The sequence below is a fragment of the Myotis nattereri genome (assembly GCF_964212035.1).
Source record: "Myotis nattereri genome assembly, chromosome: 4".
Classification (NCBI taxonomy): Eukaryota; Metazoa; Chordata; class Mammalia; order Chiroptera; family Vespertilionidae; genus Myotis; species Myotis nattereri.
In genome coordinates, this window is record NC_138079.1 from 37,728,885 (window position 1) to 37,748,752 (window position 19,868).

General features: G+C 41.2%; 1 protein-coding gene across 2 annotated transcripts in view; it reads right to left on the reverse strand.

Annotated features, from left to right (window-relative positions):
* Positions 1-19,868, reverse strand: part of MRPS27 (mitochondrial ribosomal protein S27) — an 82,276-nt gene that overhangs the window by 8,630 nt on the left and 53,778 nt on the right. For both annotated transcript variants that reach the window (XM_081089720.1, XM_081089721.1), the window contains 3 exons: positions 10,243-10,357; positions 6,515-6,593; positions 3,242-3,357 (listed from right to left, as the gene is read on the reverse strand). In XM_081089720.1, the coding sequence (XP_080945846.1) occupies positions 3,242-3,357; positions 6,515-6,593; positions 10,243-10,357 (310 nt within the window). The remainder of the gene's footprint in view (positions 1-3,241; positions 3,358-6,514; positions 6,594-10,242; positions 10,358-19,868) is intronic.

A 19,868-nucleotide genomic window follows, 5' to 3' on the forward strand; every position in this document is an offset into this window, starting at 1 on the left:
AATCAGAAACACTTAGTGATCATTTCTTTCAGCCCAGGGCGCAAAATTACACTTCAATAAAATTGGAGCCTTTGAGACATGAGCAAATGGGGCAACGCCACAGCAGTGCTAAGCTTGCAGCAGAACAGCAACAGCAGACAGGGATTCCCTGGAAAAGCGGGCCCGGAGGAGAGCCTCGGCAATGCCCCAGACACGAGAGCTGGGGCCATTCAGCGCCACTGAGTACACACTGGCCTGAGCCCGGCTCTCGCTTGGAAACAGTACACAAAGCTCAGGCTGCCCGGCGCTGGTGTCTGCACACAGAGGTCAGGGGGGAAGCAGGGAATGAATGCGGACTGCCCAACAACTGCAACTCCCTGTGAGTGAGGCACCCCAGGTGTTAATGGGCACGCAAAGCTTTTCCTGGGGATGGGCTTTGTGTGACAAAAGTGTAATTTCTTCAGGCCTGAAAAAAGAAAAGGCCTTGGGAGAGAAACAAAGCCTCCCCAGGCACTTCTGAGCACAGAGAAGTGAAATTGCTGGTGATTAAGGACCAGGTCTTTTCAGTTTCAAAAGCAAATCACTCACTATAGGTTTGATTTCCCCACATAAACTGCAAGAAAAGGGGCCAGTGAATAATAAATGAGCCTTAAACATTTTTTTTCTTTCTTTAAGGAAACCATGGTCTAAGTATCAGAATGCAATAGGGCGAAAAGCCAAGTGAGCGGTATCCTTGCTGTGCTGGGAGCCAAGCAACATGGTGATAGCGACAGGAATGGCCATATTCCCAAAGGACTTTTAAAAAGGTGAAAACAAACAGAAACAAAACGAGTGTCTTAGAAGTGTTTTTTAAAAAATGGTCTGAGAATAATGCAACCAAGGCTGAAATATTACTATAGTAGGTTATGGACTAAGTCAGGTGCTATTTCACCAATGCCCTCTAGGTTTTTCCATTTTATGCTTCTGCCTCTCCCATTAATACAAAGCAAACCCACATTCTCTCCCCTCCCCCTCACTTCAGTTAGACATCTCAGAACACCTGCCTACACTTGCTGTCTCCCTTCTGCACCTCTAACTCACTCCACAATCCACTCCAATTTGGTTTCCTGCTCCATTATTCTATGGAAACAAAGGTTATTATTTTGTGCCTTCATGCCACGGCATTTAATGAAGTTTAAAAAGGTCCTCATCTTACTCAGAAGCATGCTATACTGCAGACCACTCTCTTCCCGTGGGTTTTGTGGTCTGCACATTTCTATTTCCTTTTTGCTCTGTGGCTCATTTTCAGACATTTACACATGGATGTATAAATTTTATATCCAGATTTTTCCATTAAGCTCCTGATTTCCCTTGTGCAATCTCGACTGTCTCAAAATGCAAAATCTTCAGAGCCATACTTCAGAGCTAAATTAATGATTTTCTTCATAAAACCCAGTCTTTTTCCAGAGTTCCCTTTGCAAACACATGGCAACCCCTCTGTCCAGATACACAAGCCAGAAACTGAGATAAGATTTGACCCCAATTTTCCTGCCTCCACATCTAGTTCATCATCATGTTATCTGCCTCCCAAATATGTCCACTGGCTACGCTCTAACTCCACCACATCCTGGTCCCAAACTACCATTATCTCTTGCTCAGACAACCATAATCATCTCCTAAGTGCTCTGACCACAGCCATCCCGGTCCCACTCTGATCTTTTATGCACATTACAGCCAGAGGCACCTTTTTTAATACAAATCTGATCATGTCACACCTCTGCTAAAAACTTTTCAATGGTTTCTCACTATTTTAGGATGAAGACAAATAGCTTAGCATGATCTATATTTTCCTACCTTGTCTCATCCTACAGCTGCCTTCCATTCTCTCTGTTGCAGCTACACTGATTATCTTCCTATCTTCCTCCAGTCCCTTTCTGCTCATCATATTCTTTCTGCTTCTGCACATGTTTTGGATTTTCTTCCCCCTTTTCAGCCAGTTAATTTCTAGTCATCCTTCAAATATTAACCCAAGAACTATTTCCATAAGAAAGCCTTTCCTAACCTATCTAAGTTTAAAATACAAACAAAAATTCCTATAGCCTTTCATAGACCACATTTTTGTAGTACTCATTATAGTCATAATTTTATATTTGTTTGTGTTTCATTTTTAAGTTCCTGTAATCTTCTTAGATTGTTTGCTTACCTTTGTGCACAGGTATGAAATGTTATAATGAGATAATGAATATGGTGTTTGCCATAAGCTATTAACACTCATCTTAGAAAAGCAAACACACCATAACTTCTTTAAAATGTGGGCTGGACCAGATGACATTTTCAGTTCTTACCCAAATAAGAATTAAAAAAAAAATTTTCTTATTGGTTTCAGATAAGAAGGGACAAGGGAGAGAGAGATAGAAACATCAATGATTAGAGAGAATCATTGATCAGCAGCTGCCTCCTGCATGCCCCCTACTGGGGATTGAGCCCACAACCTGGACATGTGCTCTTGACCGGAATCAAACCCGGGACCCTTCAGTCCACAGGTCGACGTTCTAGCCACTGAGCAGAACTTGCTAGGGCCCAAATCAGAATTTTTTAATGTTATATTTAAGGTTAAGGGCAGATAATAGGATCAGACTTCCTGGCTTCATAAGGCAGTTTCATGCTATTAACTGACATCCCTGTGCCCCAGCCTTCTCATCTGTACAAAGTTGTGAGAACTGACTGCATTAATAAATTTCCTGGTATAAAGTGCTATTTAAATATTAGTTATTGTGTTATCGCTGTTGTTATTCTTAGGACAGCAATAAATAATGACTAAATACCTAACCTAATGGATAAAACCAAAACCTGACATTCTGGATTGACCCACTGTAACCTTAGGAAAGTACTGATAAAAATTAAATAATTGGTATTTAATACCTAGGGTTGTGGTCAAAGTCAGCAGCCTCATTTCTTCTTTGATATGCCAGGTCCAGCTCTCACTGACTATCTGTTACCCATTTCTGAAGAGCACTGGAACTAGATCGTTTCAAAACGTGCCTAAGCACTTTCACTTGCGATTCTCGTGAGTGGAGGACACCCAGTTCCACTTTGTTAGAAAGCACTAACTACAATGGAGCGCAAACACTCATTCCTCGTTGAACACAGCCACAGAGCTGCCCACAGACAGCTCTTTCCAGATCCGAGAGCCGGGGTTTCCTCTGGCTACCTCAGCCTGCCCAGTAGCCACTACCTGCTTTTTCTGAGATTCTGGGGAACTGCTTGAAGGTAGATCACTTACAGTGAAGTCTGTCTTCTTTGCTAGGCAGTGGTATAAAACATAGAGGGAGAGAAGCTGGGTGGAAGGTACTTCAAAGGCTTCTTGCAGCATGACCTCAAAAACCACGGATAAAGCATCTGGCAGGAAGATCAAAGTGAAAACGAGAGCAAATTAGCTGCAGGTAACATCACCAAATCTGTATTTAACTATCAATACTCTTATAAAAACATGGGGCACGATAGAAAAATAAACAGAAGTAAGAAGTAAAAAATGTGGCTCTGTTCCTAGTTCTTCCCAAACCTATAGCTTCTATTGTACATACTTGTATGCACTAAACCAGGTGCTACTGTACCACTCTCCTCAAGGACATTGAATAAACCACTTACTTTCTCCCAGCATCAAGTTCCTAATGATAAAATATCATTTGTCCCATCTACTTCAAAGGATTGTTGGACAGTCCAAGAGAATAATATATATGAAAATGCCTCATACATGTCTATCAGCTGGAAGAGCTCAGGCACACAGAAAGGAGGCAAATATATTTTCCAGATCACCCTGACAAGCAGAGTGGGGCCGGGATGACCGCTCCATTCTGTGTTCTGGCACCTTCTCCTTGTTAGGGCAAAAGAAGACAAATGCTAGAGGCAATCCTCAATCCCAGGTATTATTTCAAAGACAAAAAACTGATTAATATAAAGAGGACTACTGAACTCAGTTTAAAAGACTTGAACAGGGGAAAGGAAAATGCTCATTCATAAATTATAAGCACCTGAGTGTAATATACAACGTATTTGTTTCCACATGAACACTGGTCACAGGAGATCGGACATTGAGCAATTTTTATTTCCCCTCAATATTCCACAACATAGACAGAAGCCAAGAAAATCAAGTTCATACAATTTCCTCTTCTTAGTATTGTTAAATTAGAGAATGTTAATATTGATTTAAATTGTGGAACCTGCATTTAGCAGACACAAATATTTCTAACTGACTGAGTTGTTAAGTTAACCAATTTTTGCATACAGTCATAATTATAAGAGTTAGCACTGATTTGCAGCTGTTTCTAGCCAGCTGGTTTTGTACATGTTGTCATGGTTTGGAATGAGGCCACAAGCAAGAATTTCTATATTCTTTTTATAAATGGGGAAACTGAGATAGACAAGCAGACCAGGAAGTCATCTAGTCAGTAGCAAAGTAATGACCTGGAAGAGATTAAAAAAAAAAAAAGAAAGAAAGAAAAAATGAAAAAAACAACAACAACTGCAAATAAAACAATATTTTAAAAGCAAAATTAAAGCTAAAAGTCCAGTTTTTTAAAAAATGTAGTTTTGCCAGTATCTGTTCACAGAATCTAAAATTACACATGAAAAAGAAATCAAATTTACTTTATCTGTCATTATTTATATTCTATATTTCCATCAGCTTGAGAAGTAAAATTATATTGGCTATATAATTAATTTTAATTTTCCTCCATAATCACTTATGTTCTTTGATATTTCTTATCCTAACAACAAAAATACATATTTTTTTCTAATTTTTGCCATAAGTGATAATAATCTTAATCACAAATTTACTTTAAACATTTTCAATATTATTTACTCTGCATTTAGAAAAAGAACTCCATTGGAGACTGTCAGGGTCCCATCTGACCACTCTGTAGAGTCTGCTGCAATCACCATCTTTCCTTGGCTCCCCTATTGCGGCTGAGGTGAAAGAGCCACTTTAATGTCACGGGATCAGATAATTTGGGTTAAAGAGATCTCAGAGATCATTAATCCACTTATTTACAGATCTATATATATAAAAGGCTAATATACTAAGTGTCTGACTGTCCAACCGGTCGCTATGACGTGCACTGACCAACAGGGTGGCAGACGCTCAATGCAGGAGCTGCTGTAATGCACGCTGGCCATTTACAGAGAGACGGCACCGTGGACCTGGTGCCCACAAAGCAACACTCGGCTTCCTCCAAGTGGGACACAGGCCACACCACCACCTGGAGCGACACCCCACCAAATCGCAGCCGACGCTGCTGAGACCCCATGGCACAAAATGTGGCCCCCAGCCCAGCCCGGAAACTGTGGCTGTGGGTGCCAGGTAATGACATCACATAGCAACGCCCAGCTTCCTCTCCCTAGCGACTAGCATCCTTGGAGTTTCTTCAGCCCAGGAACACGACTTGCTTTATAGCTAGGTGGAAACATTTTACACTTTAACCAAATGTCTGTGAAGCATTTTCCCATGCCTCATCTCATTTGATCCTCACAAAAGTCCTGGAGTAGGTAGATAGGAGACTTGGTGGAATCCTATTTTCTTTTCATTAGCCAGAAAATGGAGATTTAGAAAGCTTAGAAACTTGACCCGACTGAAAAGAAGTAAGAAATGGTGGACATTGAAAATGGCTTCAGGTTTTCTCACTGTGCAGAATATAGTCAAACACTGCTACAGTTAAATATTTTACCCTTTGTTCTCCCTGTGTGATCTACAATAATAACCTGCTTCATGTTGATATTTACTGCTGTGTTGCTGACAATTACCTGAAAGAGAAGTTGGAGTGCTTCACTGGGCTGGGAAAAGTTTAGCTAAATCAGAAAGCAGGCCTAATTAAGCAAGTTTATTCTATATCTATAAAAGGCTAAGTTGACTCAGGCATGTGCAATACATATAAAGCTCTTGCTAGTGCCAATTGCACAGGTGTTTCGATATGTCATTTTCAATTGTGAATTTGGTCGACACTTCTAGTATAGAGAAAGGGCGAAGAGCGATATTAAAATATTTCTTCTAATTAATTTCCTTTCAATGTGCACAAATAGGTGCACCAGGCCATTAGTTCAGTAATTAAGTCCCAGGGAGAGGAAATGGCTTTCCTTCATAGTGACTGTACTGCTCTTTCCAGGATGAGTCAACTGGTTTTATAGTTTTATATTTTAAATAATACAATTGTACTTTAAATGAAACAAAATTAGCAAATGGTGCCCAGGAAAAGGGGCAAGCTATTAACAGCATCACTATAACCTTGACTAGCCATGGAAGCTCAGGCAGGGTTTTTTGCTTAATTAAAGTCACTGTCCTTTGCCTAAAGAGACATGAAGAAGAGAAATGTAAGAAACTCAGAGGGGAAAAAACCTGGACATGATTTCCTCTCTGGGCAAGTGGCATGTCAAATCAACTACAAATCTATCTCTGACTAAAAGAGTGATGTAAAGAGATATCATTAAGAAGAAAAGGGAAAGTGACTATATCTGCTTCTTTTTGGGAGCTGAAGCCCCATTATAAATGGGCTTGGTTTCTTACCTTGGTAATTTTCTTTCTTTATGAAATAATCTATCAGTAAATTGAATGTAAAGTTATCTGGGAAAATTCCATATTGGACCTGTAATGAAAATGAAAAGAAAAATAAGAGGAAAATATCCACTTTAATTGGATTTATAATATATGCCTATTATTATTCAGGATGAAACTTGCCACCATCAGCTTTAAAATATGTGACTATCATTTTACAGCCTCTGTGACAGGGAAAGAGAAGCTGTGACTCATGAGCTTTGGTAACTGGGACTGCTACTCGGGGTGAGAAAGTGGGAGGTGTTTGATGTAAGACAATTGATATGTGAAAAATAAAACTCAATTCTAATACCTCATCATAGGTAAACAAACCAAAAAACTGAAAACAAAACAAACAAACAAAAAAAAAACTTAAACCAACTCCCGCCACTCCCACATACTCCACTGATTCAGAGATTCTTTTTATAAAGTATGAATATCACACATTATCACCTTATGCAACATTTTCTGGCCCTTAGACTGTTTCCCCCCACCTTTATTGAAGTGTAATTGGCATATTATACTTGCTTAAGTTTAAGGTGTACAATATGATTAATACACATGATATTGAGAAATGATCACCACAATAAGATTAGTTAACACATCTTTCACCACACATTATACAATATGGCATTGTTAACCATAGTCACCATGTTGTACATCAGATCCTCAGAAGTTATCCATTTTATAGCTGGAAATGTGTACCCTTTGACCAATATCTTCCCATTTCCCACAACCCTCAGCCCCTGGCATCCACCATTCTACACTCCTTTTCTATGAGTTTGTTTTTTTTAGATTGCACATATAAGTGACATTATAGGGTATTTGTCTTTCTCTGATTGACTTATTTCACTTAGCATTATGCCCTTAACTTCCATCCATGTTCTCACAAATGGCAGGATCTCTTTTTTTTATAGTTTAACTAGAGGCCCAGTGTATAAATTCGTGCATGGGTGGGGTCCGGTTAGCCTGCCCTGATTGGGGCTGATTGGGCCAGGCAGGTCTGGAGGAGGGGCTGGGGGCAGTTGGCTGGCTGTCCCCACCCCTGATCAGGGTGGAGGGGGGCGATCGGGGTGGGGGTGGCCAGGGGGAGGGGCTGCGGGTGGTTGGCTGGCCACCCCCACCCCCTGGTCGAACTCCCAGTCAGGGGGACAATTTGCATATTAGCCTTTTATATAGGATAATATTCCATTGTGTATACAGACCATACTTTAAAAAAAATATTTTATTGATTTCAGAGAGGAAGGGAGAGGGAGAGAGAGTCAATGATGAGAGAGAATCATTGACTGGCTGCCTCCTGCACATCCCCCACCAGGGACCAAACCTGCAACCCGAGCATGTGCCCTTGACCAGAATCAACCAGGGACCCTTTGGTCCACAGGTAAATGCTCTATCCACTGCGCTAAACCAGCTAGGGCCAGACCATACTTTTTTATCCATTCATTTGTCAATAGACATGCTGTTTCCATGTTTTGGCTATTGTGAATAATGCTGCAATGAACATGAGAGTGCACATTACCCTTTGAGATAGTGATTTCATTTCCTTTGGATATATACCTAGAAGTGGGATTGCTGTATCATATCGTGGTTTTACTTTTAATTTCTGGAGGAATCATCATACTATTTCCCATAGTGATTGCACTAATTTACATTCCCACCATCAGTGCACAAGGGTTCCCTTTTTAAAGTCCATTAAAAAAATTTAGAAAGCCCATTAGAAAATTACCAATACCTGGGCTCCAGAAAGATCCTTGCCAGTACCTGTTATCTCTTTGTTGTCTTTGTCTGGTTTTTAAATCCCCAAGAAATATGTTAATGAAATAGTACTAATCAAGCTTCTCAGATATTCTGTTCATAAGCAGTTGAACATTTGAGAATCCACATTTCTCCAAATATGGACTGTTCAGGAATGCTTTTAATAGTGCACATTCATAAGCCTCAGACTTACAGAATCAGAATCTCCAGGAATGGGGCACAGAACCCTGAAGTTTTGTGTTGTTGTTTTTTCTTTTTAATATTTTTTGTTTTTATTGATTTCAGAGAGGAAGGGAGAGAGAGAGAGAGAGAGTGAGAGAGAGAGAGAAAGAGAGAGAAGAACATCAATGATGAGAGAGAATCATTGATCAGCTACCTCTTGCATGTCTCCCACTGGGGATTGAGCCTGCAACCCAGGCATGTGCCCTGCCCGGGAATCAGACTGTGACCTCCTGGTTCATAGGTCAATGCTCAACCACTGAGACATGCTGGGCTGGCCAGCACCCTGAAGTTTTAGTGGATAAATTATTTGCCTGAAGTTATAGGTAACTCGTGGAATTTTTGGGGTAATAGCCTGAGTGTTCTTTCCATAAAAGAGCAGGAACAGCAGAAAACCAGATAGACTTTTCAGCCTTTGAGATCCTTCTTGCTTAGTTTGCCTAGGAATTTCCTTCTTTTAGTATAATCTGTGTTACAAAACTATGAACTGAAGAGAGCAGGATTTAATCTACTCTTTCCCCTGGGGCCCAATATTAGATTTACCAGTGAATCTGCTTATCTGCCTTATCTATAATAATAAAAGAGTAATATGCTAATTAGACTGGATGTCCTTCTGGACGACCTTCTGGACAAAGCGGGGGTTGCGAGAGAAGCCCAGGTCCTGGGTGCCAGAGGGAAGCCAGTGCTGGCAGCCAGGGGAAGGAAGGCCTACTCTTGCACAAATTTTGTGCATTGGGCCTCTAGTTAAATTATAAGTTTCCTAAGTCAAGGGCAGGATATTAATCATTTTTATAGACAATGCCATACTCAATGCAATGTCTCACATACAAACTCTCTGCAATATATATTAAGTTTAATTGGGCCCAAGTCATGGAAGACAAAACTCCCAAAAACAAAATCAGTATTTCCTTTTGAGTTTTAACATACAATGTCCAATGATATTATAGAAATAATAATTTTCATAGAATTATTGTTAAAATATTTTTATAGTGTTGTAGCTTGAAACTCACATAACAACATTCTAAATTTTTGCTTATTTTGTACTTTATTCTTGAGTGACTTATTTCACTTAGCATTATGCCTTTGAGGGTAGGGGTCAGGGAACTGAGAAGACATGCTTATTTTGTTTGTTTGTTATTCCTCCCCAAGGATATTCCTCCTCCACCCCCCATTGATTTTTAGAAAGAGTGGAAGGGAAGGGGAGAGACAGAGAGAGACTGGGGAAGGGATCAAGACTGCAACTGAGGTACAGTGCCCTTGACCAGAATTAAACCTGCAATCCCTCAGTCTGCGGGCCGACGCTCTAACTAGCGAGCCAAACTGGCTAGGGCAGACATGCTTTGAGTAAACCTGGAATACATCTCTTTAAAATGTGTAAGATAGTATGAATACTATAGGGCCTTGACTTTCCCCCTCAACTTCACCAAAGGAAACCAGGTAAGAAATCCAAGGCTCAGGGATCAAGAATGAAAGGAGCACCAGTGCAGCATTCTTGTGAGTGGACTACCTTTGCTTCTACCTGCCCATTTCTGAGTCACTGTGCTGAGAAAGCAGCAGGTATAGGAATTTTATTTTCAATGTGTTGATTTATATCCAGGTCCCTTATAAAAAGGACATCTGAGAGGAAATAATTTTAAAAAGTTTTTTCTTGTATTATTTTTGCTGGTTCAAACACCACATCCTCTAAACTCAGAAGAACAAGTTGCCAACGCCAGGAGCGCCCTCACCTTATTTACAAGGGTGTATAAGGCCTTGTCTTGTGCACCATATTTTAGGCACTGCCTAATCCAGGTGTGGATAGTCCAGTCTCTCAGGTACCAGCAATTGGGGCTGTGCCGGAATCTAAACAGAGCATAAGGAGAGAGAAAACAGGTGTTAACTCTTAAATGTCAATGCCAAAATACATCTTCCACCAGCAGGTGCTTCTCTTAGGTATTTACAGATGTGTAGGCAATAGGACCAAAATCATAAAAGTCAACAGTCTACAAAAAGTCAGGCTAAAACTCACTAACCATAAAGTCTAAAATGGAAAAGAGAAGGCAAAAAAAAATAAAAAAAAATAAATAAATAAATAACAAAAAGATTGTAAAAATTGTATTCCTTATTTAATAACCCCTAAATCAATATCTTGTTTTAATATGAGACTTATGAAAGATGACTTGGTAGAAATACTAACCATGGTGTTATGTGAATACATAGTTCCTTAGAAGAGAGATGTGGAATTGAAGCTGACCCTAATAAATTCACAATAAAACAGATGAAGCAAAAAAAGAAAAATAGAAGAGCAGAGCAACTCTAGAGGGAATTAGCTTTGTATCATATTGATATTTCTTGTGGCACTTAGGAGAGATTGGCATACTCATCAATGAATCAAAAGAAAAAAAAGAAGAAAAAATAATGAAAAAATTAAGCAAAACTTAACATTCAGGTCCCCCAGGTCTTCGGAACCCACAGTACCGCTGCCTTCTTCACAGCTCTGCTCTAGCTCTTCAGTCTGCCTCCTCTTGCTTCCTACTGCTCCCCACTTAGCTTTAAAAGGCAATCCACGCTAAGGCGTATGTAGTGACAGTGTTGCCACAAAGAAAGGCATTCCGAACACTACCCTTGCGTTGTGTTTGTACACACTGGTAACACTTTGGGTCAGAGCGCTTCTTGCTCTTGGCGGGTCCAGGCCACAAGCCTCAGGGCAGAGACAATATAAGGGGCTTTTCAGTCCTCTTTTTGTGTATCTATTTTGATTGGGATGGATCTTCAAATATCATATCATGTCAGCTAAAGTCCCACCCTTTTTCTTTAACCTGATAGAAGCAGGTCAATCTCTGGGCTCTACAAAAATCAAAGTGTTTTCTTAAAAACAAAAAGGCAAGTCAAAAACTTGGAGTGCAAGGATTTTGTGCCAGATTGAGAGTTGGGCTACAGGCGTATCCCAGTGTTTTTCAGAGGCTGTTTATTCAATCTGCCACCTGCTCCTTCCTGCCATCTGCTACTGGGACAGTTTCATGCTAAACAAGTTCTCTGCCAAAGTAAAAGCCGAGAAAAGGGGAAAGTGAGAAGTAGTAGGCTATTTATTAGTGCTCCGATTAGAGAGATTAGGCAAAAATAAGATCTGAAGATGTTTTATGGATTTAGAGTCATCGAGCCCTCTCCAGTCTTTTGAATATCTTAGATTTGCCTAGAAAATGTCTCTATCTTTCTCTATAGAATTAAGCCCTTTAAAAGCATAAAGATAGAAACTGGTTAAATTGTGTTCAGGTTGAGAGTGATCTGGCCAAAGAAAGGCATCATATAGGTGCCAGAGATACTAGATCTAATGAGATCCTCTGCAGGTAAGTGAAACAAAATATGTCTTTTATTATTTCACTAGAGGCCCAGTGCACGACATTCATGTATTGGGTGTCCTCTCAGCCTGGCCTGTGCCCTCTTGCAGTCTGGGGTCTCTAGGGGGATGTCCGACTGCTGGCTTAGGCCCGTGGCAGAGGCAAGAGAGGCTCCCGCCACCCCCGCTACACTTGCCAGCCGTCAGCCCGGCTTCTGGCCGAGCGGCGCTCCCCCTATGGGAGTGCACTGACCACCAGAGGGCAGCTCCTGTGTTGAGCATCTGTCCCCTGGTAATCAATGTGCATCATAGAGACCAGTCATTCCACCATTTGGCCAATTGTTGAGCCACTTGAGCTCCTCTCCTGCTTCCTCTGAAAAATCTGAAATCTAAAGTATAATGGCCAATTAAAAGCTAATTTTACTTTTTAAACAAAAAAGTCATGACATAACAGGTGTATTCCCTAAATGATGGAGATGTTTCCTTGTTAGCCTGTAACCTCCCTGGGCAAGTAGGGGCAGCGACTGACTTGCTCAACCCTGGCTCCTCAGTGCCTGACACCGTTCGTGGCCCATGGCAGGTTTTCACCAATAAAACAAGAGCTTTATTCAACACGTATTAAAGGCTATCATGTGTTGATAATTTTGTTAACATCTGTGGTGTATATGAAGAACTGTAAACTACCTGTTTGGGGAATTTATAATCTCGTTCCAAAGCAAAGTATACAAAGCTGAACAATTACACCAGGTGGAACAGTAAGTGCTAAAAGGGCACTGCTAGTTGTCAGGAGGTGCTTTTGGTAGTAATGATGTTAGGATCAGTACATTTTTCCTTTTAAAAGCAAACAAAACAAAATAAAAAATGTCAATTACTTCCTTTACCCAGGATTATTTTAAACCTAATCCATATTTACAATCTAATCTTCCACTTTAGGATATCTCCAACAACCACTAAAGAGTTAGGACTTTTTAAAAAAATTAAATTATTTTTTTTCCCATCACCATTTATCCCCTCTATGTCTTCTTCCACCTCCAAAGAACTTTTCTTTCTTTTTTTTTTTTTTTGATGGACTTTAAAATAAGAGCACCACAACCATATCCAGCAAAACACCCTTTTCTCTGATTAGCTGATCATTGTTAGGCTTTAAGCGAGAATGACAACGATGATAAGACCTGGCTATACTAGTAAAAGCTTCAAAGCTCACATCAAAATTGGTTTTAAGCCACTTGCTAACCTTGTGAGGCTAACTTCACACAGAGAACAGAAAAGTCTTTTCTCTCACACTTTATTTCTTAGAAGCCTAAAGGGAAAGTTACAAGACTTCCCACCTCCAATATAATCAACTGTGCACTGCAGCCCTTAGATTGATTTGTCAGCAGACTCAAAGGGGTCTTTAATAAGTTTACTCTCTCCCTCCTGGGACAGGGCTGGTCAGTACGATCTCTCCTCTCTAAACCTAATACTCCAGATACACAACCATGGCGAGAACATTCTCAACTAAATGACATCAAATAAATTCAGGAATAAGAGGAAAACACTTCCTCATATACCATGACATATGCTGCCCAAAGTGCAATTCCTGCTTTTCCCAGCCAAGCAGGAAATAAACTCCCTTCCAAGCCCCCATCAATGATAAAAAAGAAATTAGCACACAACTTATTGGAGTAGCTATCTAGAAAATATACAACTCAAAATATTGACATAGTAAGGGCCCAGGTTTGGAGTGAGTTTGGAAAGAATTGCTCTGTCAATGATTTTTGAAGCAGTTCAGACAGATAAACTTGGGCCTTTTCAGAATTGCCAGGGGTAATATGATAGGCAGGTAAGTCTCCAGAGTGGGTACTTGCCTGGAATGAGTCTGCAGGCTGCTGGACCAGCATTCTCCCTGTCAGCCAGGAGAAAGGCAAAGAGACAAGAACACAACTAACACATTGATTTTCCAATTTGCTTGCAAACAGACTGGCCTTTGTTCTCGCCTGCTCTGACCACTGGCCTGGCAGATTACAGGCAGCCACTGTAGGAGTCCCCTCCGTGCCCCACACCATCAGCTGTTTGCTCACCTCAACAGAAGCGTTATTATTGTCCAGGCCAGCAGGCTGCCAAGCTAGGCAAACTGTGAGTGTGCAAAGGATAAACAAATGCAACCCAAGTAACCCCAACAATGTTTGTGCTCATGATGGCAGAGACATTCTGAGCTTCCAATTTATAAAATTTAAGTAAACTTACAACAATTTTAAAGACATGAGTATTTCTTGGAGGAAGGAGTGCTACGGAAAGGAGAGAATGAAGAAGCATGTTCTCAGGTTCTAGCTCTAGTTCTGAAAGCTGGTTTCCAGGGCTGCAGGATCTCTGTCCACGGTGCTAAGTGGGGTGGCCAGGTGAAGACAGAACTTGCCTAGGAAGCCAAATCATGACTAGTGAAATAGCAGGAATTGAGAGGCTATCTCTCCTCAAAAGTCAGGATATGTTCAGGATTCCGCAGGGCATTTGCCTGCACTGCTGCTCATTCAAGACCAATGTCACCAGGAAGGAAGGAGAGCAGAATTACAGGCTGCAAAACTGACAAGGGGGCAAAAGTCTGATGCCTCGGAGATATCTCGGAAGGGAAGAGTGGTTACACAAAAGTCAAGAGGGAAAAGAAAAGCACCAGAGACTCACTATGATTACACAGATCGTAAAAGTCACATGGGATTTCCTATTTGTGACCAATTTCATTAAAAAAAAAAAAAAGCAAAAACAGCGGCTCAGTTGGTTGAGTGTTATCCTGTGCATTGAAGAGTTGCTGGTTCGATTCCTGGTCAGGGCACATGTTTGAGTTGAGGTTTGATCTCCGGTTGGGGCATGTGCTGAGGGCAACCGATGGATGTTTCTCTTTCACATTGATGCTTCTCTCTTTCTGTTTCTCTTCCTCTCTCTAAGCATGTCCTTGGGTGAGGATTAAAAAAAAAAGGCGAGGGGGGAGAGACACAGCTTTTCTTCCATGGGATTCAAGTAAAGGCTACTGTTGAAGGTGAGTGGCAATGCCCATCAGCTCTCTCAGAGTCACAGATGACAGCGCTCCCGGCTGAGCAGGGCAGAGGCACAGACGCCAGAGCCTGGAGCTCATCTGCTCCACCATTTAGCGGCAGCACTGGCTCTTCCATATGACTGAGCAAGCTTTCCACAGCGTTTATCTGATCATGAGAGCCACCACCCTGAACTTGAATTCTGTATCCGGTGGCAACAGGCTTTCCAGATGGAGACCACAGTCCCTGAGCTGGGCGGACATGGAGATGGGTGACTGGGTAAAGGGAGGAAAGAAAGAATGCCAAAAAGAACACGTAGCTGGCTCCAGAGCCTGCAATGTGGACTGGGAATCTCATTAATGAAGCAAAGTGTGTATAATAATTAGTAAAAGGGTTGAGTGCATTCGTGAACTAGAACCAAGGAGCGTGTTCTGTGATTATTTGACCAGAATTGGATCCAATCACTGCCACCCATTCTCTCATTATAAAAGGATAATTAACTTTCTTTTGCATCCTGCTTGAAATTCTGCTTTCATCAATTCTTAGTTGCCCCCACCTACCTAAAATAAAATCATATTTTGGTGAGATAATTTTCTAATGCCTATTCTATTTTTGTCAAGTGTTTAAAAAGGGGGTCAGAGTCTAATATAGGAACCGGTAATGAAGACATTAGTAGGTTAAAATAGTTTTCCTGCTTGAGACCCTAGATTCTTACTCTTATAGGAAAACAGTTAATTTTAACTTTTAGCAAACATGTCCTGAGTGAGCACTAAGTGAAGTGGCAAGAGCAAGAATCCCTTCCCAAACATTCCCCAGATGGTCAGCCAGTCTGGGCTTAGCATTTCCAACAAATTCATTACTACCTCATGAAGCAGATAACAATGTCTTTTTTTTTCTTTCTTCTTCTTCTTTTGGTTAATCCTCATTGGAGGATATTTTTCCCATTGATTTTAGAGAAAGTGGAAGGGAGAGGGAGGAGAATGGGGGAGAAAGGAGAGAGGAGAGAGGAGAGAGAGAAACATGGATGTGAGAGAGTCACATCATTGGTTGCTTCCCACATGCTCCCCAACCAGGGCTGGAAACCTGCAACCCAGGTATGTGCCCTTGATCGGAATTGAACCAGTGACCCTTCTGTGGAGGGCTATGACACTCTAACCACTGAGCCATGCTGGGCTGGGCCTTTACAAAATTTTTAAGTTCTAATACATTTTTCTTTTCTTTTTTCTTTTTTTTAAAAGACAGGTTTACAGAGATATAAGATAAAAACAGTAACATTTATACTTTCAAAGTACAGGTCTATGAGTGTTGACAAATGTGAACAGTTGGCCAACCACAACAACAGTCAAGTTACAAGAACAGTTCTGTCATCCCTAACAATTCCTTACTGTCTCCTTTGTAGTCGACCCGTTCAGGACTCACTGGTCAATTTAAGCAAATTTTATTTAGATAACCTCCTGGGGTCTCTTTCTAACCCCACAGGTATTAATTTTGTAAGAGAAAAAGCAAATAAAGTAATAAAACTATAAGTTTTATGTTAGTTTATAATTTATATTCTTCCAATTTCCAGAAAGAAATTGAAAAAATTAAAACCCAGTTTGCAGATAGTTTTCGACATCCTATATACAGTCATTAGACCTGAATTCCCTGTTTGCCACTCTAAAAAAGGGTGGTAACTAAGTGGATTTGGGGTAGAGAATAACACAGGCACAGAATTTTGCAAATGTGAAGTGTTAATAAATGCAGCACAACGGCACAGTTTTTGAAGTGAAGATAGATAAGAGGGGCTTGTTAGATATCAAAGTGAAAGTCTAAATTGTCAGACCCAGGCTTAAAAATGAGGTCATTAGTGTCTCACCTGGAAATACTAATATGAAATATGAGAAACTACTCTAGGAGAGATACTCTATTTTTTTTCTTAAAAAAAAAATGTTTTATTGACTTTAGAAAGAGAGGAAGTGACGGGGGGTGGGGAGGGGGGGAGAGAAAGACAGAGATCCATTAGCTGCCTCCTACCTGGGATGGAGCCCGAAACCCGGGCAGGAATCGAACCAGTGACCTTTCGGTGCATGGGATGACGCTAAAACCAACAGAGCCACACCAGCCAGGGCATACTCTATTTTCTATGTCTTCTCATGGAACAGAAAGCAACCAATGACAAGGAGGATATTATGTCCCCCAAATTATCTCTTTCTCTTCTCTTTGATCTCGCTGTTGTTTTGTCAGACCTTTCTTCATCTAGGAGATGTATTTCTTTTTAAAAAAATATTTATTTATTAATTTGATTGGGATGACATCAGACAACATGAACATACAGGTTTCAGGTGTGGGTTTCTATGTTATAAGATCTGTATATTGCACCATGTGCCCACCACCCAAAGTCAAATCTTCTCTTGTCACCTTGGAGACATATTTCTTATTCACAAAGTAAGTATGTGTCAGGCACCATGATACCTATTCTATCCCTGTTGGTCTACCCAATTTCCTCTAACTCCAAACAGCCTTAAAGATGGCATCCCCCCTTTCTGATACAGAAAGAAAATGCCTATAGCTTGACCATTCTTGGTTGTTCTTTCACAGAACAGAAAAGTAAGGAGTCAGTCAGAATGAAGCCAACTGTTCTCTGTCTGAAGCCCAGGACGCGATTTTATCAGCTTTGATCAGGTGAACTATGTGGACAATAGGGGAGAATTACTTGCGGGGAGAATGGGGAAGAAGTGTTTACATGATTGCTGAGGTGCCCTCTTTGTGATGATGTAAAAGCGGAAATGGTTATCTTTGTGGCCATTCACTGACCTCAGTGAAACTGCTCCCAGAAGCACCTGGTGGGCCCCTCGCGCCACTTCAAAGCTGGACACACAGATTACATCATGCCTGAGGGACACTCTCTCCAGGGCAAGGTAAGGCGAAAGGGAGAGGGGCCGTTAGCTAGGAATAGCAGGAAGTTGAGAAAACTGGATCTTGGAACCAGTCCTATTTATAAAAGAACATAATATTGTGGGAACTGCGTGGTTTGGGCAGAGATAAGGGAAATATTTCTGGTTTTGAGTAGGAAATCTATGTGCAGTAAGCAAACCACTTTTAACAAGACACAAACATTTCCTGATGTCTTCTGAAATGTTGGCTAGGAACTTCAGAGAACATGTCTGCAAAATCAAGAGTAACATAGTGACTAAGACGGGAAAATCACATATATTAATTAATCACGGGTAGGCTGTGCATCTGAATAGTTCCGAGGAAAAGAAAGGTCAGCAAGAAAAAAGGAGGAAAACAAAGGAATAGAAATCAAAATTTCTGGAGTATTAGAGTTGCCAGGAGTAAGTCTGCCAGGAAAGAAATGAGCAGACGCCTGGCTGGGTGAAGTGCAGCAGTATAGAAGCAGGGAGAATTAAGCGGTGTTGAGCAGATTTATGTGCTTGTGTGTGAGATTATGGATTTCTTTAGAGGCATTTTTTCGGGTAGAGAAAGCTAAGCACTAATCTGGATTTCTTAAGAATCAGATTTTTTTTTTCTTTAATAAAGGAGAAAAGCATCTCAGTGTTTTAAACATTCTGATTCTCTAATTCATGGAAAAGCTGAGTTCCTAAGGATTCTTTGTTTACAGCAAAAGGTAAGACTGGACTTTCTTCTAGTTATACAGCCCAAGTTTATAGCTGTCTTCTATTTCTGTAACTCCATTAACCCTTCCATTAAGCCTTTAAGTCTTACAAGGCAGGGGACACGTTTTCTATCTTTTTGTGTTCTACAATAGTGGGTGCCTGGTGAATGGCAACAATGACTAGGCCTGCTGAGAATGTATGAATACCAGTAATGCACAGGGGTTGGCAAAAGTAGGTACACAGCTGTGAGTCCACGAGACACAGAATTTATTATTATACTAGTGGCCTGGTGCACAGATTCGTGCACATTTAAAGGAAATTAATTAGAAGGTGGCCAGTGGTGTGGGACTGGGTGAGACAGGCCGGAAACGCCCTGGAGCCAACCTCCTGTGGTCCTTCCCCAGGGTGGCTCAAAGGGCATCTTCGGAGTGAGCAGAGTCCCTCTGGCAGGGGGGTCCCTCAGCCTGGCCTGCAGGGATTGGGCTGAAATCGGCTCTCCAACATCCCCCGAGGGGTCCCGGAGTGCGAGGGCACTTTGTAAAGTTGCTGTTGTACAGGGTGTGGAATGCAAACTCAAGTGTGTAGTAAACCAGATTCGGGCCGACAGTGCCCCAGCAACAATATAACCCACGCCAGGAGGTGGAATCATGCACAGCCCTGCGAGGAATTGGGCTCCCTCTCTGGTTCCAGGGTGCATTACCCGAGAACCGCCGCTGCCAAGTCACCACAGCATGGCAGCTCCTGCATTGAGTGTCTGCCCCCTGGTGGTCAGTGTGCATCATACCTACCAGCCGGTAAGATGGTCGGACTGTCACTTAGCCTTTTATATATATAGATTACTATTTCTTTATTAATTATTGTATTATTTATTTGTATTATTTGTCTTATTATTATCACTTTGTATCATTACATATGACTTACATTTTAGGTAATGATAGCTGGTAATCTAACCTACTTTTGCCTACCTCTGCATGTCAAAATTCATGAGTATTATTTGTATTTGAAACAATAATCCATTTGGTTTTGAAGTATCATCCTGCCTAAATGGATGAAGCTAGTAGGAAATGCTGCCTTTGTACCAGGCAGGAGGAGGTCAGAGATGGCCGAGGATGTGACATAGTATGTGTTCATCCTGGAGGGCCACCTACTATCTCCTCCCCACTGCTATCTCCTTCCCACATGTACAAGGAGGCATGGATTCCGCAGGACAATAATAAGTTCAGGAAACAGACAAGCTGATAGGAGAGTGAAAACAAAGAGGACAGAGTACACAGGTTCAAAGAGCTCCCCCAACAAGTTCTATAAATCCAAACACTTAGACTTCTCTCAAGTTGGAAGAGACCTTGAGAGCCACCTATGTCAAGTAAATTGGGGACAGAGGAGGAAGAAAAGTTTACATAGAATTAGAGAATCTTTAATTTAGTGCTGGTAGGGAC